At 40.2% G+C, this 26,183-nt stretch overlaps 1 protein-coding gene across 1 annotated transcript; it reads right to left on the bottom strand.

Annotated features, from left to right (window-relative positions):
* Window positions 1–9,230: 9,230 nt before the first annotated feature.
* On the bottom strand, window positions 9,231–12,254 carry LOC145168872 (potassium transporter 5-like). The gene is made up of 7 exons (XM_079087539.1): window positions 12,081–12,254; window positions 11,767–11,986; window positions 11,347–11,595; window positions 11,206–11,256; window positions 10,785–11,045; window positions 10,273–10,695; window positions 9,231–10,129 (listed from the first exon to the last, which is right to left on the bottom strand). The coding sequence occupies exons 1-7, from the start codon at window positions 12,252–12,254 to the stop codon at window positions 9,396–9,398; spliced, it is 2,112 nt and encodes a 703-aa protein (XP_078943665.1). The 3' UTR covers window positions 9,231–9,395.
* Between the last annotated feature and the right edge of the window lie 13,929 nt (window positions 12,255–26,183).

Genomic DNA, 26,183 nt, shown 5'->3' with positions numbered 1-26,183 from the left:
GATTACATAACTGTCTAGGCTTAACCGCAGTGTCCAACTTATCTAAATACTTTTATGGAGTTCTTACAATGATACTGTTTCTGGTATGTATGTATGTATGTATACTTTTACAAAAATACTTCTGTTTTTTTAAAGTATACTTTTAGTCAGAGCGTCTTAGCCCCATTGTATTTATAGTTGTATATGTTATTTGGTTTGCTATACTTAGTTCACTATAAACAATGCTCTGATACCAATCTGTCACACCCCGAACCGAGTAAATGACGGAAACGTCTGGGGGCAGATGATGCCATGTACAACATCACAACAATTGCATAATATAGATCAAAGCATTACAATCATTGTATTGATAATTTAATATTTACATTGTATTTGAATCATTGTTTGACTCCAAAAGCATACAACAAAATATAAGAATTAACAATACTAAGATTCATCTTCACCAAAACATGTGTGGGTACCTGTCTACTGATTTCCTAAGAATACAAGTGGTTTTGAAAAGAGAGTGTCAACAATTAAGTTGGTGAGTTCATAACTATTTTGTATGAGAAATAAGTGTCTTTGTTCCTTAAAAATGATAGTATGTTTTTCCAAAAAATCCAATATTTTCTTTGATATGTAATGTAGTATTAAATGTTCCAAGACCAAAATGTATAAATATTGTTGTAATTTGTAGTAGTATAGTGTAGTTTTATATCTTTATAAAACTGTTTGAACGTATGTTTCTAGAATGTAAATTGTATTGTACTAGAAAATAATGCACTGTAATCGTATCTGTGTAAAACCCTTTGTATGTTTCCTGAAATGTAACTGTATTAACTAGGAAATAATGTAATGTAGTTTTAAATAAATAAAACCATTTGAAGACTTGTATGTATTCGTAAACCAAACGTATTGTTAATACCAATTTGTGAGTTATTATAACCATACTTAGCAACTGTTGGCCTGTTATGACGTTCTTCAGTGTCAGAATGTTACGACATTTATCACCTCAGACCTGCCGGTCCAACTGTAGCTAACAGTTTAGGTGCGGGACTGTCAGTCCCGTATAGATCTATACACAATTGCCATGCTCTCCCTCTAGGAGACTCTGGTTATAATACAAGACTTTTGATGGTACTTAGGTAAGTACTTGAAGACGTGTCTCACAAATCCATATTGACTGTTTACGTGTAGTATAATGAAAAACTCCTTTTTATGTAAATGTTTACATAGTTATGAAAAATAATTACTCTTTTAAACAATTATTTTCTGTGCCCCCAATCGGGTAAAATAGTGTGTATGTTCCATAAACTATACCTATTATAGTTTATATAAATGTTTTGTTGAAATGTGAATCCTTTGTATATTATTATCAAATTTGACATGATAATAAGTTGGAATAAAATAATTATATATGTTCGTTTATATAATTATACCCCTTTTTGCTCGACATGTTACAAAAGGGTTAAAGTTTTATTGTATCCTAATGTATATTTATATTTAATAAAAATATAAATGTAACGGTTTGTATATTAACACAATTTATCTTGTGTTTTACTTGTATTCCCTCCCTAAAATATATAAAAATCGTGAAAACTGTAGGGGTATGAACTCACCTCGAGTGTGCGTTCTTGGTTTAATACTAAGCGATAGCGATGATCCTCGGGTTAGAACACGTGTGTATAGTCCTAATCCTAATAGTATTTAACACATAATATATACGTAAATTAGATAAACTAACCATTTAAGTATTAAATAATACTAATTTGTAAAATGTTACTTATAAGGTATGAAGGAGTTTCCTGGGAAATGGTTTGAATGTGTTCTTGGGAAGTTTGAAGATGTACTGGAAAGGTTCTTGAAGATATGAATATGCGAAAGAAACTCTTATGAACTTTGAGAGAATTTGGGAGTAAAAGGGACGTAAATGAGGGAATAATGGGGGTGTTTTCAGTTGGAGCTATCTATATGGGATAAAATGTGATTCGTGTGACACCGATTAAATTGAGAGTTCTCGTCCTATCTTCCAAACCGAGAACCCATGATTTCGGTCTAAGTGGTTCTCGGTCTCGCATGGTTCTCGGTGGCGAGGGTTTTCGGTGCCGAGGGTTCTCTGTCAAAAAGGTGGGTCCTTGGATAGGTTTCTCGGTCTAGGAAGGGATTTCGGTCCTAATGGGATTCGATTCCCAAAACCGAAAACCCTTAATGTGGGGTTTAATTTATTATTAAATTTTAATTATTTGATTTGTGTTATAACAGTTGACTTTTATATGATTTCCTTTGACTTTCATTGACTTTCTTTGACTTTTATTGACTCGAAATAACCGGTTGTTACACATAAGCATTCGTGCAACTCCAGACTCAAACTAAGAATTTGAAAAGGTTTCAAAATGAATTTTCAAAAGTAACCAAGGAAGGATATCAGCCGGAGCCAGTAAGTATACCCCAAGTTACCACACAGTTAACTGCTATTATGTTATGTAGAACAACATGCTAGTGATAGGCTAGGGATCTTCAGGAGTTGCATGATAGTATTGACTAATTATATGATGTCCGGTAGCCTAGGTTTCTTCCGTATATGAAATTGACATTATTATTGTAGTTGATTAGTGTATGCATCAAAATTGTACATAACTAAGATTTTATAGCCTAAGAATGTTTGATTTAGCCTTATTTCCAATTCCTTGTTTAGTTGTGGGCTTAGGGTAGAATCAAATATTCGAGTGTCTATAGGATCTAGTGTTATGTATGATTAGAATACACGAGTACTGCAGGGTTGGTGGAAGTTTCATGGATGAGTTATATGGGGTCAGACAACCAGTTGAGGGATGTCTAGCCTTTCCCTAGGAAGTGAGAATAGGGTGTATGCGTACTTTATTAAGTGTGGTTAGGGTTGTTGTGTTGATCGTCTGAGACAAATACGTGTAGGTGTGGAAGGTAGTCTTGGCCCGTACTACTGGAAGAACAGGACTCGTACGTTTAACGGGGAAGTCACAACCCCTAGGGTTTTGTTGGGGAATGGTTCCTATGGCATGACATGAGTTTTATCTGATATTTCTCTGGGTCATTTTCAATATGGTGGTTACGAGGCGATTTGAGTCAGGATCCGAATCCGGATCAGGGGCCGGAGCAGGTGGCGAGGATGGGCCAGGATTGACTGAGGACCGGGTTAGGGAGATCATTTGTTAGGAGGTTTTTTCTATTGTCCAGGAAAAGATACTATAAATGTTTGGTTCTATCAAGACCGCTATGATGGAGTTCTTCGATGACCGATACGCTGCACTTTCTGAGACTACCATTGTGGCAGCTACCGCTGCTGTCGCTACAGGCGGGATTGGCGTTGGGAGAGTTTTTGAGTACTGGGACTTCGACAATACGAAGGCCCATGTGTTTTTCGGGGTTCAGGATCCGATCATTGCCATGAGGTGGCTGTCAGATGTTGAGGGATGTTTCTTTACTTGCTCTTGCCCAACTGACCACTGTGTTCAGGTTGGCCATATGAAGGTCAACTGTCCTTTGCTCGCCGCCAAGCCGGCGCAGGCCCCAGTGCCAGCCACTCTGAGGATCACTGATGGGCGCTAGGGGAGGGTGGAGCCCCCGAGGGCTCGGGGCTGTGCTTTTCAGCTCGCTGCCGAGGAGGCTAGAGCAGCTCTAGACGTCGTGACCGATATGTTTCTATTTATTGTCATGTCGATTATTTTTATGGTATGCTTATGTTTATGCTTCTGATAGGTACATTCTTAGAGAACTCTTTGCTTTATCCGATTGATCTGATCCCTATCCCTATGGAGGATGTATGCATGATAGTGGGGATAGATTGGCTGAGCAGGTTTGGTGCCATGATCGATTGCAAGGACCGTCGAGTAGTAGTTCGAACCCCAAGTGGGGGAGAACTGATTATCTATGGAGAGGGTACCAGGGTTGGTTCAGGGTTTTGTTCTGCGGCTAGGAGTCGAAAATATATTCAGCACGAGTGTATGAATTATCTTGCTTATGTTGTTGATACTCGGGTTCCGGAGCAGGTCTCGTTTTCAGATGTGCCAGTTGTTAGGGAGTTTGCCAATGTATTTCCGGAGGAGTTACCTAGTGTGCCTCCTGAGAGGCAGGATGAGTTCATGATTGATCTAGTGCCAGGTGCGTCCCTGATTGCCAAGGCGCCGTACCACTTGGCACCACCCGAGATGCAGGAATTGTCCTCTCAGCTTCAAGAGCTGTTGGGAAAGCAGTTCATTAGACCGAGAAGTTCGTTGTGGGGGGAGCCAATTCTGTTCGTCAAGAAGAATGATGGTTCACACCAGATGTGAATTGATTATCGGGAGTTGACCAAGTTAACGGTGAAGAACCGTTATCCCCTTCCGCGGATTGATGACTTCTTTGGTCAGTTGTAGGGTGCATCTTGGCTCTCCAAGATCGATCTGAGGTCTAGATATCATCAGGTGAGAGTGAGAGAGGAGGATGTGGAGAAGACCATGTTCCAGACTCGTTATAGGCATTACGAGTTCATGCTGATGCCATTTGGGCTCAGCAATGCGCCTGTAGTGCTTATGGATTTGATGAATCGGGTGTGCAGGCCGAAGCTCGACCGATCTGTTATTGTGTTCATTGATGATATCTTGGTGTATTCCAAGACCAAAGAGCATCACGAGGAACATCTTCAGGAGCTTATGGGAGTATTGAGGCGGGAACGGCTGTATGCCAAGTTCTCAAAGTTGGGTTCTTGGTCACTAGTTTCCCTCTATGCAAGTGCTAGGTCACAAAGTTGGGTTCTTGGTCACTAGTTTCCCTCTATACAAGTGCTAGATGGTATTAATGGGTTAAGAGACTAGGTTTTTTGGTCTTAAGGACTTAATAGCCATGCTAGACCATAAAGTTGGAAACTTTATGGTTTAGAGCATCTTCTGTGACCTAGATCTGAAGTTTGGACGTATGTGCTTAAGGGATTAAGCACTTATTTAGGAGGTTGGCAAGCAGCCTCGTATGCATGGCGTACCGAAGGGTACGCTTAGCGTACAAGGTCAGCGCTCCGATCCTTGGTCAACTGCGAGGTACTCCCTAAATACACAAGGAGTACGCATCGCGTACTAACTCAGTCAACCGGGTTGACTCAGTTGACTATGACTTGGATTTTGACTAGGGTTTGACGACCTAGGGGTATTTTAGGTATTTAAATGGTAGTCTAAGTTTGGTTATTATTATTCGTAAAGGTGGCCGGTAGTGAGGATTTTAGAGCAGCGTGTCAGTTCAACTTTTCTTCTGTCTGTGAGGTGAGTCTTCTTACCACCTTAAGTGCGCCGAAGGCACCAAGGCCGACCCACTGTATTGTATGAGTAGAACTGTATGTTATATTATGATTATATTTGTGTGCTTGTATGATTTATGTATTGATATATATGGGCTCGGAGTCATTATGAACTCGGGGTTGATACGGACCGAGGGGTTGATTCGGACCCGACAAAGCTATATGCTGTTATTTTAGGTTGATACAGACCATGGGGTTGATACGGACCTGACATGGCCACGTGATGTTATATGATATGTAACATTTTTTTGGTAATTTGGGAAGCTCACTAAGCTTTATGCTTACAGTTTATGTTTATGGTTTCAGGTACTTCCAACTCAAAAGGGAAGAGCCCAACGTGATGGCACGACATCCTCCCCACATGATTTCCACACTTGATGTATCTGTACTCTAATGTTTTGGAATATTGTAATGGATAATGGCTTTTGATACAATCAATGAGTGAAAACTAATGGTTTTTAAATGAAAATTTTTAGTATTGTTTTTGGGTCGTTACAATTTTTGGGGAGAGAGACTGGTTTATTAATTTACTACATGATTAATAAATTAATTATAAATAAAAAATAAATGATTTATTAATATATTATGAGAATAATATATTAATTAGAAATAATATTTTTTTATTAAAAATTAATCAAAAATTAGTTAGAACTAAGAGTAAATTACACGAATGGTCCCTATGGTTTAGGGTAATTTGCACGCTTGGTCCCTAACTTATTTTTTTAACTCGGACCGTCCCTATAATTTAATTTGTTGCATCGATGGTCCCTGATTAATGTAAAAAGACTATTTTACCCTTAATATATATAATTTTTTAATTTTGAACTTTTTTATATGATTTTAAATATAAAAAAAATATGTGTTCCCTTTATTAACCTATGCAACAGATGGGAAACATTTTCTCCTTCACGACCGCCACCATCCACCCCTCTTCCCTCCTCCCTTCTCACGGCCTACTTGTATCTCTACCTCTCCCATTTCTACCTTCCCACTGGAAACTTCACGAAGACGAACACAAACATGCATCGATTTCGACAAACCGGTGAAGAAAGGGGTTGGGGAAACCGATTTTGACATACTGATGTCGGTTGCCACACCTGAAATCAATTTCGATATATCACCGTCGGCCAGCACCACTCCTGTTAAGATCTCGAACTTGATACCCACCTCATCGCCTTTTCATGTGCTCATCGACAACCTATTTATTCTCCTACCCTCGTCATCTATGGATCTGAAACCAAATTGTTCATCATTGACATCGACATCCTAGTGTAGATATGAAATCAAATCAATGGAATTGAGTGAAAAACCCTTTTTCACCTGTGCTTTTAGTTTTTCTAGTTTGTGATTGGGTATTTCATATATTTTGCGATTTTAGTTTTGCTAGAGTTGTGTGGGTGAAGGACCTTGTTATTTTGGGTATTTTTCTTGGTATTCATACATTTAGGTTGTTTGAATAGAGAATTAGCTATCAAATGTAGAAGATTTTGATGGAATTTAACTAATAGGCAATACTCTGCTTCTCATACTTAAGTACATAGACAGTAAATTAAACTGGTTATCTCATGAAGCTGTGTTTGCTCATCAAAAGTCAAAGATGGGTGCTTTCTTAGGTCACGGTGAAAGATAAGGTTGGTATTAAAGATCATACTTTGTTTCAGACACATGAAATTCAAGTAGCATGGTCGGTGTTTTGTTTTTTGTTTGTCAAATCATCATTAAGAAATGTTCCGATAAAATCAAATTCACTACAACCTATTTTGATGAATTGATGACCCCCTTTCACCTTCAAAATACAAGCTGAAGCCTAGTTTTAGGATGGACTGATGGAGATGGATTTGGAGTTTTGTTCGCCGGAAATAACCAAGGCGTTGGTCAAGAAAAGAGGAGATGATGCGAGATTTACGGCAGGTCGGAGGTCGAGAGATGGGGGATGTCTTATGCATTTTATCCGACGATTCCATGTATAAAGGGAAAGGACTATTGATTTTTTCTTTTTAAAAAAAATTAAGATGATTAATAAATAACGTAAAATTAAAAAAGAAATACATAAGGGCGTAATAGTTGTTTTATATTAATCCAGGACCAACTACTTAACAAAATCAGACTATAGGGATGGTTCGAGTTAAAAAATAATATAGGTACCAAACACGTAAATTACCCTAAATCACATGGAGCAATCGTGTAATTTACTCTAGAATTAATTTTGGGATTAATTAGATTAATTAAAAGTGGAAGGATTAAAGTTGATAATGTTCAAAAGTTAAGCAATGACCAATTCTAGAACCTCCCAAAGGGGGCGGGGGTTTTAGAAGAGTTCTAGAGGGTCTCTAGAGTTTTTCTTGGGCTCTAAGGGAACATGGATGCCTTAGGGGGAAAGCAAAAAGATTAGGGTTATCTAAAAGGAAACTGCCTTATCTGTAGCCTCCCTATCACCTACATAAATCCCCTTGGGTTATGATTTTCGATATTCACCTCATTCCAAAGAAATTTCGAAAATTCCTTTCCTCCTCCTCTCTCCTCTTTAGCCTCCAAATTGCTAGGGTTTGGGTGTGACCCATTATAGGCACGAGACTTCTGGTGCTTGCTTTTTGAAGACCAACAAGGAAGGATTACTAGTTTATTTGCAATAATAAACTAAGGTATGATTTTTCTAATAATCCTTTACTAATTTCAAAAATAGCAACATACTTTCATGGTTCTTGATATTCAATAGTTGTTTGTAAATCATAGTGAGAACATAGATCCTTTAAGGTACATTTGAACTTAGGGTTTATGTTTTTCCGCCAAAATTAATGTTTTGTAACATATAAAACCCATCAAGGTGGTTGTTAATGGTGGTGGCGGGTAGTGGTGATGATGGGGGTGGTTGGTGGTGATGGGTGGGTGGTAGTGGTGGTGGTGGCAGGTGATAGTAGTGGTGATGGCTGGTGACGGCGGGTGCTGGTGGTAAGTGGTGGTAGTAGGTTGTAGGTTGTGGTGATCGGTGGTTGGTAGTAGTGGTGGATGGTGGGTAGATATTTGTAGTGGGTGGTGATGAGTGGTGGGTAGTGGTGGTTGGTGGTTAGTAGGTGGTGGGTTGTTAGCGGTGGTGATGGGTGGTAATGGTGGTAGGTGGTGATGGTGGGTGTGGGTGGTTGTAGCGTGTGGTGGTGATAGGTGGTGGAGGCGGGTGGTGATGGTGGGTGGGTGGGGGTGTTGGAGGCATGTGGTAGTGATGTGTGGGTGATTGTGGTTGGTGGTAGTGGTGGGTGGTGGTCATAATGGTGGGTGGTGGTGGTAGTTGGTGAATGGTGAGTGGGGGTGGTGGTGGCAGGTGGTAGTGATGGGTGGTGGTCGGCGGTGATAGGTGGTGGTGGTGGTGGATAGTGGTGGTGGTGGTTTTTGTGGGTGGCGATGGTGGTGATGGGTGGTGGAAGTGGGTGGCAGTGGCGGGTAGCGGTGGGGGTGGTGGGTGTTGTTTGGACAGTGAGTGGTGTTCGTAAGTGAGTTTTTTAATTTTACTTGGTTTTTTATTTATATTAATGTTATTTGATGATTTTAATTTAAAAAAAATTATGTGTTTCAAATTTGTTCTCAAATATTCTTACAATAAAAAATATTCTCCATTGAACGTTTCCCTATATATATTTGGACAGCCAAGTTACCATGTAAAACATGCAAGTAGAAAGTCTATTTTCTTACCATTTTTTTTTCAAATGCCATGTTTTGGAATGAATTCAAATGTTGTTTTTTTATGAACGTTACCATTTTAAAAATGAATGCTTTCAACGTTATGAATACTTTAACCAATTTTTTGGTCGACAGTCCGCCAACTATAGCATTAGTTGGTTTGCTTTGCTTTTAGAGCTAAATGAAACAGCTACCTTGAGACCAAATTCAACCAACCCGTCAGTTTATTTCAATATGAGAAACACAATATTAAAAAGAAGATTAAAAAAAAAAAGAACTAATTCTCGAGAAAAAAGAAAACTAATTGCTACCTGCATTGTGTGCTACACTAACTACTAGTACTTTCCTAAAAATGAAATTGACTTAGATGGTCCACGGGCGTGACACTAGGCTCAAATTTAAACTCTTGACTTGAAGTTTCAATTACTTCATCTCATCACCGCTAAACCTCATAAGTCATTCCAACCTTCAACATCCGTTTATGAGGAATTTCAAACACATTGTAACCTTGACGCACGTTCTTGTTCATAAAATTATAAGCATAATCAATCAAGAGCCTCTTCCCAATTGAAGACCCTCTCCTCGAAATGATCTCATGCTCTCCCACCAAATGCACGACTCCAGCTTGTGTAGCTCTGTCTATTGTACCAACATCCTCAACCATTATACAATCGAGTTGTTCTTCTTCAACTCCATAATCAGATTGAATGGAATCTTTTAAACGTTCAATCAAAATATTCTCAAATGACTCCTTTTCATTGTGCACATCCGCATACCCATACCTTACCACACATCTAAACACGTACAACTCACTTGGGTTCACCCTACGAAACAAGAATCTCTCTTCTGGTGGCACCTTACTTATTGGCAATGACTTGATTGAAACAAACACAATAACTGAATGCAAGGCAGGTACATTATGAACATTAACTGATTGAAACAAACACAATAACTGAATCCAAGTGCACATTATGAACATTAGCATGATTGCAAACAAGAACGGCATGTATCCTCCTTGGCTGACTTTGTAGAGAACCGAGCTTAAGTAAATGTATTCTGTGGAGCTAATCACAAGCACATATAAGAGAACAAAAAGTATATTTGTATTCCATATGACTAACATGATCACCACCATAAATGATGATGTTAATGTCTCGGCAAATATAACGGCTATACCTACATTAGAAACCAAAATTAGTCCATGTTCAACAAGTTAGAAAGCAAGACTAGGAAAGTTTTGACTATATATATAAATCATTTTAGCCGAGTATGTAACTAAAAAACACTTAAGAAGCTAGCATAATGTAAGGAATTCTAACCATAAGCATTGCTGAGCTTTTCGGTAGTTCCAAATGCGATTGTAACAAGAAGACAACCTATCATAAGAAGATAGTTCATTTCCGGTATGAAAACTTGTCCTTCATACTTAGTAGAAGTATGAACAATTTGAACACGAGGAAAGCATCCGAGTGAAAGCGACTGTTTAATGATGGAGAAAGTCCCCGATATCATCGCCTGACTTGCTATAATTGCAGCCAAAACAGCTACTACAAACACTAGCCAGTACAACTCCTTGGGAACCGAGTTATAGAAAGTATCCGCCACTTCATCGGGGTGCTTTCGTAGCCACGACGCCTGACCACTATACACTGTTATCAGGGCTGGATAAACCACACAACACATGCTTATTTGTATCGATTTCACTGTAAAGTGGCCAACATCAGCGAACATGGCCTCGGTTCCTGATAAAATTGAATGATCAGAGTGTCAGAAAGACAGAAAGTCTTACAAAATCGAAACAAAAAAGTTTGATGGATCGAGAATTAAGTACCAGTAATGGCCATGACAGTGCCACCAAGAGAAATCCAGGCGTCCTTTTTGTTTCGTTTGAAGTAATCGATGATGTATTTAGGGTTTATGGCTCTAGCGACAGAAGGGTCGAACTTGAAGAAATTGTAAACACCAACTGCAACATTGAGGGAGAACCAGAGACAAATGATAGGGGCGAAGGTATATCCAACTTTGTCAGTTCCAAACCTTTGAACCATGAACAACGAAATCAAGATTACGACTGATATTGCAACGATCCTCCCTGCATATCACACCATTTCCAACACGTCACAAATTAAACCTTTTCTTTGAAGAAATGGTCAAACTTGGTAAATCATTGTCTAATTAAGCAAAGCCAAAGTTAATTTACCTTCTGTCATGGTAAATCATTGTCTAATTAAGCAAAGCCAAAGTTAATTTACCTTCTGTCATGGTACTTGTTGCATTTTTAAGCCCTGATACCGCCGATAAAACTGTAAAGTAAATTAAACAAACGATATGTTAACTAAACATTATTAAAATCTGTCGATTTTGAATGTAAGAAATTAAAAGCTAGTAGAGACCAGAGATGGAGGGTGTGAGGATGCCATCGCCAATAACCATGGAGGTTCCAAGCATGGCAGCGAATAGAAGTGAGAACTTGACAAAGGTTCGAGTCTCCAGATTTTTCTTGATCTTTGAAGCTATTTTGTTAGTCTTGTTGGGTAACTCAAGTCGAAAATTTGACACCTCATGGTCCTCCGCTTGCTCACTAGGGATCAAACCCACCTTCGCGTATCGACAAAGTTTCGAGTACAATGCAAAAGTACCCCCTTGTTACACCACAACATGCATGCAACACTTCATCAGATATTTGATAATGATTCTAGCAAGTTAGTTTCTTCAAAGCACACATTATTTGATGTTAACTACGTAGTTTTTATATACTTGTTATGATTTTAACAACAAATGAATAAGCAAGAACAAGCGAAAGGATGCATTACCATCTCCATTATCATTGGCGCGTAAGACGATCATGACGTACTTGATAACAGGTATTAACGTGATGGTGTAAAAGATGATGGACAAAACACCTAAAATGTCGTCTTCATGTTTGATGCCATTGATGAATGTGGTTGCAAACAGATACAGCGGTGATGTCCCGATGTCGCCATAAACCACCCCTAAGCTTTGAAAAGCTAGTGTCAGTATCACTCTCCAATCCTTCGATCACAAACATTAATATCAATATTAATTAATTCCAAAAACTTTAAATCTACGGAAATCGATACAATAAGTATGAAAATGAAATAATGACCTCAGTGCCATTGTTGTCAAGAAATTTATCAGCCTCGATATCTAAGGAATCGCGTCTCTTCAAGCCAGGGTGTGGGCTTTCTGAAACTACAGGATCTGACACTGGCTCGCGATGGATATCATACGTGTCTTCTTTTTCTTCGAAGTTTCTTTTGCTTCCACCGGGGATAGACATGGCTCTGTTGAAAGAGAAGAAACCTTTTCTTTACAATATATAACAAATACTCCTCAAATATTTGAGGTAGTTGAACTTAGATATGCCGCGTTTGTCAAAACTATGCATAAATCAAATTCATCCGGCCCGTTTACAAACGGTCTACACGTTTTTTTTTTTTTTTTTGAAACGGCATATTTACCAGATAATTGAAGTTAATTACAAAAAAAAATGGTTAAAAGGATTTGAATCTATTTTTTTTAAAATAAAAAGGCAAATAAAAATCCAATCACACACCAACATTTGGCAGTTGGCAGTTTGCTTTCTCCTCCGGCAAAAACATGAGTGACCTAACCCTTGCACCCTCACATCTTCTATAGAATTTGTATGCATTGCAGAAAACTTTAAGATTTTTCACACCATATATATCACACTACTAAACCCCTATCGTAGTCGTCTTTTCGCCATGTAGTTCTCATCAATTACTTTAGATTTTCCACAAAGGGACATTTCAACTTCCTGGTGTTCTGTATGAATGCTGATGGTAAAGATCCAACCACGATTTTGATTTCTCTATCAACAAAGAATAGTTTTTCTTCGATTTGATGTTTAATAATCTAGGAGACGTGCGAGAGATATGATTTTTGTCCAAATCCTTCTATACAATGCCGGAGACCCTCCACTATACTGTTGATGAAGCTTTTTCTCCACAGGTTTTAGTACGGAAGAATCCTAACCATAAAGTCGACAAAACCATCCGCGGTTGCATCACCAACAATGAGATTGCCGACTTGTTTATCATCTCATCCATGCATGATGTCATCCTAGAGTAGAGTTATCCCTCGCAATGCTTAGACATTGAGCAGTCGTTGAAGTTTGAATGGGGAAGACTAGTGTATCGAAGCAAAGACACCATATGGAGAAAGTAGTACAATTGATAACATTAAACTCAACGCTTATGCTGCAAAAGTAATCAAACATTAAATATGACAAACACAAACTTAAATAAATTGAATTTATATATCAAAGATTTCACAAATCAAAATACATACTTGAATATTGATGTTTACATCAGAATTACAAACTCGAAATTATATATTGATGCCTGCAAATTGCAGTGTCTTAATATTGAAGTTACATTGGTATAGGTATGTCCTGAGGATACAACAATCAATTCAATAACAGATCTTGAATATGTTGAAATTCTCTATGCTTCTTTGATTTCCCATAAGAACGAAAGAGAAAGAAAATGGCGTTTTTGTGTAATGTGATCAACACTCAATCTATCAAATGATAATCTATTTATAGGCTATCAAATAGTAGTTAAAACTGACAACCATCATACTTGTTCAAAAACCAAAATTAACTGCTAATTAACTACCAATTAGATAATTAACAACTAACATATTTTATTAATTAATAAATTAATTTCGGCATTTAATAATAAAAATAAATTATATTTAATGGCAAGGCTAATCCAACACTAAATTAATAGCCCAATACCACAATTCTAGTCCAAATGTCTTTTTATCTTACTTTATCCATTTAAGAATATGTAGAGACAAATGCTTATAAAGTTAGTCAATGTTCTTTTTTTTCTCCTATGTGGGATAATGTTTTTATGTTATAAGCAAAGTTCCAATAATACCCCACACTTTCTATTCAAACTCCAAGAATACTCCATATTTTCTACTCAAACTCCAAGAATGCCCCACATTTAAATATAAAATAAGAGAACTTTGATATTCAAACCAGGAAAGTAAGATATGACATACATCTGTGTTGTAAAACTTGAACCTTTCAGAGTGAGTACTACTTGCATCTACTTTGTGGGTAGTGAACTAGAGTCTTGAACTAACCACTTTGTAACATATGCTAATCACATGTGATTAAACATTAGAAAAACACATATGACTTTCTTGAATCCCTTTTGGTACTGTTTTTTTCTCCTCTTTATATTTTCTTCTTCATTGACATTCTTTTTTCAGTTTTTTTTCCTTTGTAAGCTTGTTTTCTTGTGATTTACTTTTATCTGAGATGTATAAATGAAACATATAATCAGAATATCATATCTGATTAAAACAAGTCATCTTATGGCTCTTTTCAGTTAATCACGTGTAACTAAACAAGAGTATAGGATGTTTTTGTTGGGTTTTTATTCATAAATCCGGTTTCACAACTGGTAAATTGACAACGGAAGCTTTAAAAATAATGAATAAAACTAAAATTATTTTACCCACCAAGGATCATTTTGCAAGATTTGAAAGATTAAAACAACCATAGAAGAGAAAGCATAACAACCTTTGAAGACTTTGATCCTCATGGGAGGTTGGAAGTTGATGAAGTGTGGCATGAAACTTTAAAACAAGAGTTCTCTACAAGTATCTACCAAGCAAGAGTAGAACCATCAAAACATGCTAGTATTCACTTAATTTGTTGTTCATAAGCCTTTGAAATATATACCAAATATATGTTCAAATGTGAAGCAACAAAGGGGACTTTGTCTAACATCAAAATGCAAGAGAAAGGAGGAGAATGAGAGCTTGCAAAGATTGAAATTGGCAGCCCCATTAGAGCTCCTCATGCCCATGGTTTCATAGCCAAAAAAGAAGAAGAAGAAGAAGAAGCAAGAAGCTCACACAAAAGCCCTCTTCCTTATATAATGGCCAAAAAAGTGTAAGGAGGACAATAAAGTAAAAGGAGGGACAACATTGTCCCAAGCATGGCAAAAGAAGACCATGCTTGGTCTCCTTATAATTTTCGAAAAAGCATGCACAAAAGAAGACAAAAATTGTCTTATGGCTAGTTTATATACACATGCATGTTATCTTTATAAAAATCAAGCATTTTTATAAAGAATTCCCAACATATATATTTTTATATAACTAGTCATATATAAATATCTTATTTTATATAAAACTACCTTTTATATAAATTGTAACTAGCTTATTAAGATATAAATATGAATATATAATATCTTATTTTATATAAAACTACCTTTTATATAAATTGAACTAGTTTATTAAGATATAAATATAACTTATAAATAATCATACTTTATGATATATTTCATAAGTTGTTGTTTCTCCAATAAATATTTATTATATCCACAAATAATAAATTCCCAATTAGTAAAATATTATTTCCATTAAATAATAATTTTCCAATTAAATACAAGTGTTGATATATTTATTAATAATCAAATTATACTAATAAATAATCAATTGACGGTAACTTGCTATATGGTGTGACCCTATAGGATCATATATTATTAGCAATATCATTCTATGATGACTTTTGGGCATACAAGATCTTTCAATCTCCCACTTGCACAAGACTCATCATAGATTGATATAGACAGTCGTGAACGTCTAGCAACATTTCACTGCCCCTAATAACATATGACGAAGAATTCCATTCATCAACATCCAATTCCCAAAAGCTCTAAGCTTCAATTGATGTATTAAGGTAAGTTTATCAATTATCGCTTTGTTACAAACATCCTGTTGAACATGAGCCTTGGATCACAATCAATCTCATTTGTAATTCAACTTTGGGTAACACGCGTTAGATGTCTAACTTTCAACACAAAAGAGGAACAAATCCCATCTTGACTACATAAGCCTCTTGCATAGTTCACACCATACTCGAATATGACTTTTATAATTTCCCGTTCAAGGAACAACATTTGGTCATATCAAAGCACATCATTCCCTATACTTAAGTCACACTATGTATCTCAGGTGTTAAGGATACAAAAATAGCACATTTTAATCAAGTATCACTCATAACTGCGATCTATGAGATGATCTTGATGCGGGTCCGTTCAGTACTAGTTCTCTGAAAAGTACCTATGAAACTTGGTTACAACCACTTGCCTACTTTCATTTAATGAGAGTCAACCAATCCATTTCATATTAGTCTTACTTCATAATTGCTCCCACAGTCATGACCGACTATGAACCTTTAGAATAATAAGATTATTCATGGATTAAACATGTTAATATATAACACAACAAGTATTAATGTAATGATCATATCCCAATATATCAAAACATTATTTAATAGTTGTTGTTACAATGTTCCAATATCCAAATACTAAATTCAAATCAAAATCCCATTACTAGAACAATAAAAGTCTTATGGCCGAAGTGTGACCACTCATACTTAGCTTAAAAGGAAAGACTTTATTAATGGGTTCGAATAAATTTAATTTGTGTGAATTCTACGAATACAATCATCTCCATATTTGACATTACTCTAAGTATAGTTAAACATTTTGGAGAATATAATTGGTGCTCTTATGTGGCATAGAGTTTCTTAGCTTGATTAAGTACACTCTATTACTCACAAAAGATTTATAGGTAATCCCTGAATGGAAGGATTTAACCTAGTTTTTCAATGAACTAGTTCATCCTATTATATTTGATTTCAACTTCTAAAAAGTAGTGTATTCTTATTTAGTAGATCGTGTTATTTTGTTTTGCTTGGACCTCATTCCAACTAAAATTGCTCTTCATTCCATAATGAAGTCATAATCTAATTATAATTCATAATTATCTATATTTATTTAGAATTCAAAATCCCATGTAGCTCTTTATATTAAGATTTTATTCTAAATTAATTATCTCATATACATTCTCTTTGCCCTTCTTAAGTACTTTTAGAATGTTCTCACAGTCATCTAGTGACTTAACCATGTATTCAATTTTGTATCTCATGATATGACGTAAATAATGGATTCATTTATCAATCAAATAGAATATAAATCATTTTATCTAGATGAAACCTATGTGCTAGATCCATTTGAGACAAACTCAAAAATGGTGTCATGTGACAATGTCAAGAATCTTCCAAAGGAATCTTGTATCTTGACCTCTTTTAAAATATTGTCATTTCATGCAAAAAAAATTAAAACTTTTAACATTCATCTTTATCTATCTTTTATAGATTTTACATTCCAAGAATGTATTTTGTCATTCCTAAGTCCTTCATTTTAGAAATACTTTCTGAGTCAAGGTGAAAACCACCTTGCATAGTCGGAATGTCATTTCAAATGATTAAGTATGTCTCTTTCATACAAGATTAGGAATATCACAATCCTCCCACTAGTTCTTAGTAAATACACACATGTTCTTTTCATTTTGAGCATACCTTGTATCTTTATATTAAAATGACTATTCCAACCTTGAGATGTTTGCTTTATATCTACAAGTGGATCTTAAGCCTTACACATTTTGTTAGGATAACATGGATTAAGAAAACCTCCAGGCTAAGCTATATAGATATCTTCTAGTAGATGTCTATTAAGAAAAGCAGTCTTTTTGAAATCTATTTGTTATATCTCATATTAAGAATATGAAGTTATAGTAAATAATATCCTTGTTGATCTAATCATAGATACTTGTGAAAATGTTTGATCATAGTCAATGTCATGAGTATGATAAGGACCATAGTTAATGTCATGAGTATGAGAAAATCCTTATATAACAAGTATTACTAAATGTGTTTATATATCCAGGTATATATTCTTTATAGAAGAATCTCTTACTCCTTCTAGCCTTTCTATAGAGAGGAAGATTAATCAAGCTCATACTTGATTATTAAACATGGATTACATCTCAATGTTCATGACTCTAAGTCATTTGTCAGATTCAAGATCTGATATAATGTTTTGGTAGTTGACGGTTTAACTAGAAACCATTAAGAACTCATCAATGAGAGATTCCATATTTCTCAAGTCATAGATGATTTCTACCATTATTGTGAGCAATTTGTGTTTATGAATAGCTACTATTCATGTTCAACAATTCCTTGTTGAAACTAATGCCAACAATTGTTACATTCGGCTATGGTTCTTGAGCTGCTTCAAGTTCCACGTGCCTCCCACTTGCTTTGTCATTAGAAGCATGCTTTCTGCTAACTCATCTTTCATAGGAATAAATAAACTTATTCTTGGTGGGTTTGTATATAATAATCTAAATGCCCTTTTAGAATATTCTACAATTATGTAGTTAGTTGGTGTTTGTATTCTAAATACAATTAATAGTGATTGAAGTATATTACCAAAAAGGTTAAAAGGAGGACATTTCTACCGATTAGAAAGTAAACTATATCAAGTAAAGTTTAATTCACCCTTTATCATCACGAACGCTTTAGATGGTATTACTGGGTTGTATCTTGTGCTCAATCATACACATTCATTAGAAATGAAGTCATACACCAAAGTGCATAGTTCCTCAATAATTATTTTTTCTACACTTTAGTGAAAATATTATTAGGAATCTTTTATATATAAATAAGATTCACATATGTCAAATAAAGTACATTATTTGCCTTCAAATATCCCTTTCTTGAAATTGGAATATGTGGATTTCATTTATAAAATAAAGATAACAATGTCATGGATAAGTTTGATTTAAAACAAGTTTAAGTCAAAAGTGCTTGCATAAAGGTCAATCTTGGTCAACAAAAGCCAACATATCAAATAAAGGTCAAACTTATGTTTTTAATTATATTAATATAGTTAGATTAATGAGTTATGTAGCACCCAAATCCTGGTACGCATTTAATTCAAGCATTTTTATGTTTTTCCCTGGGACTCGACGAGTCGGAGGACCCACTTGTCGAGTAGAGTCGAGATCCGTAGACATCTTAAGTGGCCTACTCGACGAGTCGGAAGACGGACTCGGCGAGTAGGCGCTGTGCGAGTAAAACCCTAGATCTGAGGGTTTGCTCCCTATATAAACACCTTAACTCAGCCTCCCTTGACCCTAACACTCTCTTAGAACTGGATATTGAAACCCTAGCAGTTTGTGTGTGTGTGTTAAGGCCATTTTGGTGTTCTTGGTTGGTTTGTGAAGCTTAGAAGGAAAGAAGAAGCTTGGGATTTCGAGTTGGGACTTGTAGATCCAGAGATCTTACTTCATCTTCAGCTCAAGCAAGGTAAATGCCCCCTGTTTTGGTCTTCCTTTTTGGTTGTTCATCTTTAGGGCCTAGAGTCATGGTGCATTTAGGGCTTCTTAAGCCATTTTCGGATTTGTAAGGTGATTCATGGGGTTCTACTTCCAGATCTGAGTCATTGGAGGGGTCTCATGGCATAAAGGTGCCAACTTTATGGCCATGAGAGCCCCATGTACATTGTAGAGCACCTTCTATGGACTTTTGAGCTAAAAACCCCATGCATGTGCATCAAGTTGGAGCTTTACGTATAAAATGGACATTAGGAGGCCAGATCTATGGTTTTGGTGTGTTAAATCCCATTTAGATCGACTGTATAGAAATGGTCAAGGTTGGACTCGGCGAGTCGGTGCGCTTTCAGCCATCTTAAACCCTTCTATGATGGCCAATTGTTAGAAGAGGGAGTCCCATAGCTGTTTGGACGTGTTGGGAGACCTGGAGTTCATAGGACTCGACGAGTGTACGAGCAGACTCGGCGAGTCCAAGGCAATCTCCCAACTCTTGAAGATGAACTCGACGAGTTGTTCATACAACTCGGTGAGTCGAGGACAGGACGTGTTCTTAGGATGAAGATGGACTCGACGAGTGTTCATACCGCTCGGTGAGTCGGATGAAGGTTCATCCGAGGATGTGTTAGTAGGAGAACTCGTCGAGTCGTTGCTAAACTCGGCGAGTAGGGACGTGCATGAGGACAGTTAAAGAGATAGGGACTCGACGAGTTGACGACCCAACTCGGCGAGTCGGGTCAACTGGAAGTTGACTTTGACTTTGACTTGGACTTGGTATGGGGTAAAATAGTCATTTTACCCTAAGGGTAGGTATCAGATTCTGATAAAGTGTTTTGTGGGGATTATAGCAGGAGGATTTCCGGAGCAGCAGCAGTCATAGATTTCCCGCACAGATTATCATCAGCTACCGTTTGAGGTGAGTTTCCTTCCAGTAACAGTGGGTCAACGGCCACAATGCCGGCCCACGAGTAGGAGTTGTATGATTGATGATTGTATTTGTGATATTCATCTAGGTTTTCTATTACCTGTTATGTTAGGTGCTAGTATGATATGATGTTAACAGTAGGGGAGATAGTCCCCAAGATTCTCGGTCGATAGGACCGAAGGGGGGTAGTCATACCCAGTCATGCTAGGTGGAATATGATTATGTGTTACACGTTATGTGGTTGTAGTGATGGGGTGAAATAGTCCCCAGTATCCGGTCGAGAGGACTGAAGGGGAGGCCAGCACCCAGATATGCTAGGTAGTATCCGGTCGAGAGGACCGAAGGGGAGGCCAGCACCCGGATATGCTAGGCGGTATCCGGTCGAGAGGACCGAAGGGGTAGGTCGGGCAGCCAGATATGTTTGACAGTATATGTATGTTATGTAATTGTATGGTACGTGGTACGATGGGGGAACTCGCTAAGCTTCGTGGTTACAGTTTATAGTTTTGGTTTCAGGTACCTCTTTAGCGAAGGGGAAGGAGCTGGCGCGGTAGCAACACATCTTACACACTCGCATTGATTTTCCGCACTTGAGATATTCTGGGATTGTACTCTGACATGATGCTATTTTATGACTTGGGTTTTCAGACATGATATATTTATGTGGTTTTCTTATGAATGCTTTTATAATCAGTTAATTAAAATGAAATTTTTGGACTCGAAATTTGGGATGTTACAAGTTGGTATCAGAGCCCTAGTTTGAGGGATTCGGACACACCCTCGGGGGTGTCTGGACTCAAATCGAGGGATTAAAAGCTTTTTACAAGTAAATGGTTTTCTAAAAGATAAGTTAAAGGAGTTTTGAGAAAGAACGAAGTGTGTGATGTGCGCGACCGGCCGAGCTCAAGTAAGTATTCCCCAAAGTACCCATACAAGTTTATGTTATGTTTATCAGCTTCAGTAGAACAACATGCTGGAATAGGACTAAGGATCTAGGAATGATGCCTTATGTGCATGCTTTATGTGTTTTAGGTTATGAGAATTGCATGCTAGTATTGAGTAGACAACAGTAGGATAGCCTGTTTAGGTTATACCTGATAGTATGAGCCTAGCATTGTATGCTAGTGCAGTTTCCTGTTATGAGGATAGGATTGCTTGAGATCGTTCCCTTTGTCTGAATGCTGCTTGCTTTGTGCTTTGTGGGACTCTGAGTGATGGGAGTTAGCCATTAGGTGAATACGTCATGTCACATGTGATCAGGATTGAATAATCTCATAGTGCTGGATTTGGCCTTATTGCGCAGCTCTCGTTTGAGTCTAACCGTTGTAGGGACGAGTCTTTTACTCGAAGGATTATCTGAGCCTCGTCACATGTGATGGTATTCAGGTGATAACTAATTGGCATTACAAGGAGGCCTTCAGCAGCTGAGGACTGGTTTGGGTAGAGTCAGAGATTTCCCTAGGGCAAGCCTAGGATTAGAGTAGCAGGGATCAGTAGTAGTAGAACGGACTTGGTGGAGTCGAGGTGGTCCTTGAGGAAAGTATGGAAAGATGTGGAAAGTAGTATGGGCCCGTACTATTGAAAGCATAGGATCCATACTCGAATCGAGGAAGGTTGAGGCAAGACCAGGGAACTTGTGATGGGGGTGATCCCTCTAGATGTATCGGTATCACTGACGGTTGTCGTTATGTATTGCAGAATGGTGGTACTACGTCCGAGGCCAGCAGTTGGCAGTTCAGGAGAGGGATCAGGTGTGGGCTCAGGTTCCGAACCAGTGGATGAGAGGCTGCGCGAGTTTATCGCGTCCGAGATCACCAGAGGCATCCTTGATGCGACCCCGGTCATCTTTGGGTCGATCAAGGAAGGGATTGTCGAGCTGATAAAGGATCGCCTCCGGGCGTTCAGGAGCGACATGGCGACCAGCCAGTCGGGATCACGCACACTGTCCTTTAAGGACTTCAGGGGCAGTGGTGCGCCAGATTTCTATGGGGCGAAGGACCCCATTGTGGCCAGACGGTGGATTGCAGACATTGAGTCGGCACAGTTGACCAGCTTCTGCCCTGAGGGGTCGAAGGTGAGATATGCAGCAGGGTGCTTGAGGGATAGGGCCAGGGATTGGTGGGAGTCGGTTGGTGACTCTCTGGGAGCCTTGGCTGTTGAGGCTATGACCTGGTCAGACTTTGTGACCAGATTCAGGGCGGAGTTTGCGCCGCTGTGGAGCTTCAGTAGCTGGCCAGGGAGTTCTTGGATATGAGACAGACTACGGAGACTGTGGCGGAGATCACCGCCAAGTTCCGGGAGAGGGCGTTGCTAGTGCCCCAGTATGCGGGAGATGAGGACATGAGGAGGACCCGCTACCACGACATGCTACGAGCTGACATTCGGGAGCATGTTAGTTTTTCAGCTTGCCCTACTCTGGATTCCATGATTGCCAGGGCGAGGGAGAGGGAGATTGATCTGGAGCATATCCAGAAGAGGAAGGTCGAGGAGGGACAGGTGGCTGGGGCTTCGGGGAAGAAGCCCAAGGGATCAGACGATGGGGTAAAAGGCCAGCAAGGCCGAGGCCGCTGCAGGAAATGCGACAAGTCGCATGAGGGAGTATGCAGGTTGGGATCGTCGGGCTGCTACAAGTGCGGCAAGACGGGGCACTTCAGTAGGGATTGTACCGCCTCTGCACCCACTATTCAGACATCTAAGTTGCTGTGTTTCCACTGCAACCAGAGGGGCCACAAGAAGGCCAGTTGCCCCCAGTTGTCAGCAGCAGCGCCAGTGAAGGCGCCAGCTCCAGCGACCCTGCGGATTACTGATGGCCGGCAGGGCAAGGCATAGGCTCCAGTGGTGAGGAGCCGGGCTTTCCAGTTGACGATCGAGGAAGCACGCGCAGCACCTGATGTGGTGACGAGTATGATTCTTTCCCCTCTGATTTATTTTTATGATGTTTATGATATTGATATGTGCTCTGTTTAGGATCGTTCCATGTGAACGGTATTCCAGTTCAGGTATTGTTTGATTCCGGTGCTACCCGATCGTTTGTTTCTCTTGCGCTCAGCAAGAAGTTTCCTGAGTCTTCAGGCATGTTGGATTGCCCTTTAGAGGTAGAGATTGCCGATGATCGATCGGTGCGAGCATCAGCGGTATTCCGAGATTGTGTGCTGAGATTATTCGAGGAGCGCTACCTGGTAGACTTGGTTCCCATACCTTTGCGGGGGAACAAGGTTATTATTGATATGGATTGGCTGAGCCCCAATGGAGCAGTGATTGACTGCGTGCAGCAGTCAGTACGGATTAGGACCCCTAGTGGGGGAGAGCTGGTGGTTCAGGGCGAGAGGCCACATCGAGGACCAGCTTTATGTTCGATAGCAAGGGCTAGGCGCTACCTCCAGCAGGGTTGCGCAGGTTATGTCGCCTATGTTATGGATACCCGGGAGGCGGGTAGGGCAACGGTGGGCGATGTGCCCGTGGTACGAGAGTTTGCGGACGTATTCCCCGAGGTGTTGCCTGGAATACCTCCGGAGCGACAGGTAGAGTTCAGGATCGACCTAGTCTCTGGTGCGGCTCCGATAGCCAAGGCACTGTATCGGTTGGCTCCTCCTGAGATGCAGGAGTTGTCTACACAGCTGCAGGAGCTGTTAGACAAGGGATTCATTATACCGAGTAGTTCTCCCTGGGGAGCCCCGATTCTGTTTGTGAAGAAGAAGGACGGGTCGCATCGGATGTGTATAGATTACCGGGAGCTGAACAAGGTGACGGTGAAGAACCGTTACCCACTCCCGAGGATTGATGACCTCTTTGACCAGCTACAGGGAGCATCTTGGTTCTCCAAGATTGATTTACGTTCAGGGTATCATCAGATGAGGGTCAGAGAGGAGGATGTGCAGAAGACTGCGTTTCGGACGCGTTATGGCCACTATGAGTTCGTGGTGATGCTTTTCAGGCTCACCAATGCTCATGTTGCGTTCATGGACCTTATGAACCGCGTGTGTAGACCGATGTTGGATCGGTCAGTGATAGTTTTCATCGATGATATCTTGGTTTACTCCAAGACGCAGGAGGAGCATGAGGAGCATCTGCGAGAGGTGTTGGGGACTCTACGGAGGGAGAGCTTGTACGACAAGTTCTCCAAGTGCGAGTTCTGGTTGCGCAAGGTGCAGTTCCTTGGGCACCTTGTCAACCAGAACGGTATTTTGGTCGACCCGGCCAAGGTAGAGGCCGTGATGAGATGGGAGGTTCCGAAGACTCCATCCGAGATTCGGAGTTTCCTGGGATTAGTCGGCTATTGTCGGAGATTCATCCAGGACTTCTCCAAAATAGTCGTACCTTTGACGCGGTTAACGAAGAAAGCCGTAGTTTTCCGTTGGGGGCCTGAGCAGCAGGCGGCGTTCGAGACGCTGAGACAGAGGTTGTGCGAGGCGCCAATCTTAGCCTTGCCAGAGGGCGTAGAGGATTTTGTTGTGTACTGCGACGCGTCTATTTCAGGTTTGGGCGCGGTATTGATGCAGAGGGGGCATGTCATCGCCTACGCTTCGAGGCAGCTGAAGCCTCACGAGGCGAATTATCCGACGCATGATTTGGAGTTGGGGGCTGTTGTGTTCACCCTCAAGATTTGGCGACATTACCTATATGGGGTCCGTTGTACCATTTACACGGACCACAAGAGTTTGAGGTACCTCATGGATCAGCCGAATCTGAACATGAGGCAGCGTCGGTGGTTGGACGTGGTGAAGGATTATGATTGCGAGATCCTTTACCACCCGGGGAAGGCCAATGTGGTGGCAGACGCGCTTAGCCACAAGGTGGCGCCGATCCGGGATATCTGGATGCGGATGACCGTGGTGACTCCGCTGCTGGGGCATATCCGAGAGGCCCAACAGGAGGCTATGAAGGAGGAACATCGGAAGAGCGAGCGTATAGTGGGTCAGGTTTCCTCCTTCGACTATGATAGCCGAGGGTTATGGACACTACACCGCAGGGTGTGGGTTCCATACCACGGGGGTGTGCGCCAGGTTCTGATGGAGGAGGCGCACAAATCCCTATTCTCCATTCATCCCGGGGCGACGAAGATGTATAGAGACCTTCGTCTTGACTATTGGTGGCCCTGCATGAAGCGGGATGTAGCATGGTATGTGGAGCGGTGCTTGACCTGCAGGAAGGTCAAGGCCGAGCACTAGAGGCCACACGGCAAGATGCAGCCGTTGGATATTCCCCTGTGGAAGTGGGAATATATCACTATGGACTTCATCACCAAACTTCCCAGGACCGCGCGGGGAGTGGATTCCATATGGGTCATCGTGGATCGGTTGACCAAAAGTGCCCATTTTATACCGATCCAGGAGAGTATATCGGCCGAGAAGCTGGCCGACATCTACATTCGGGAGGTGGTGGCTCGGTACGGAGTGCCAGTCTCTGTGATTTCAGATAGAGATGTGCGGTTTACTTCCAGGTTCTGGAAGAAATTCCACGATGAGTTGGGTACTCGTCTGCACTTTAGCACTGCATTTCACCCCCAAACGGATGGTCAGAGCGAGCGGACCATCCATACTTTGGAGGATATGCTGTGGGCATGTGTGCTAGACTTCGGTGGTAGCTGGGATACTTACCTCCCATTGGCTGAGTTCTCGTATAACAACAGCTATCACGCGAGTATCGATCGTCCTCCCTTCGAGATGTTGTACGGGAGGAAGTGTAGGACCCCGATATGCTGGGGTGAGGTTGGCCAGAGGGTCATGGGGAGCACGGAAGTGGTGCTCAAGACGACGGAGAGGATTTAGCAGGTCCGGAGTAGGCTTCAGACTGCTCAAAGTCGGCAGAAAAGTTATGCCGACAAGCGCCGATCAGACCTGGAGTTCCAGGTCGGGGATATGGTTCTCCTGAAGGTGTCGCCATGGAAAGGCGTCATCCGATTCAGGAAACGGGGCAAGTTAGGCCCCAGGTACATTGGACCGTTCAGGGTTTTAGCCCGGGTGGGCAAGGTGGCGTACAGGTTGGATCTGCCAGCCGAACTCAGCCAGATCCACACCACTTTCCACGTCTCCCAGCTGCGGAAGTGCCTGGTGGACG

The sequence above is a fragment of the Lactuca virosa genome, chromosome 4 (assembly GCF_052849685.1).
Source record: "Lactuca virosa cultivar CGN04683 chromosome 4, Lactuca_virosa_CGN04683_v6, whole genome shotgun sequence".
NCBI classification, from domain to species: Eukaryota; Viridiplantae; Streptophyta; class Magnoliopsida; order Asterales; family Asteraceae; genus Lactuca; species Lactuca virosa.
The sequence above is the reverse complement of the archived record's forward strand: the minus strand, read 5'-3'. Positions and strand labels throughout refer to the sequence as shown.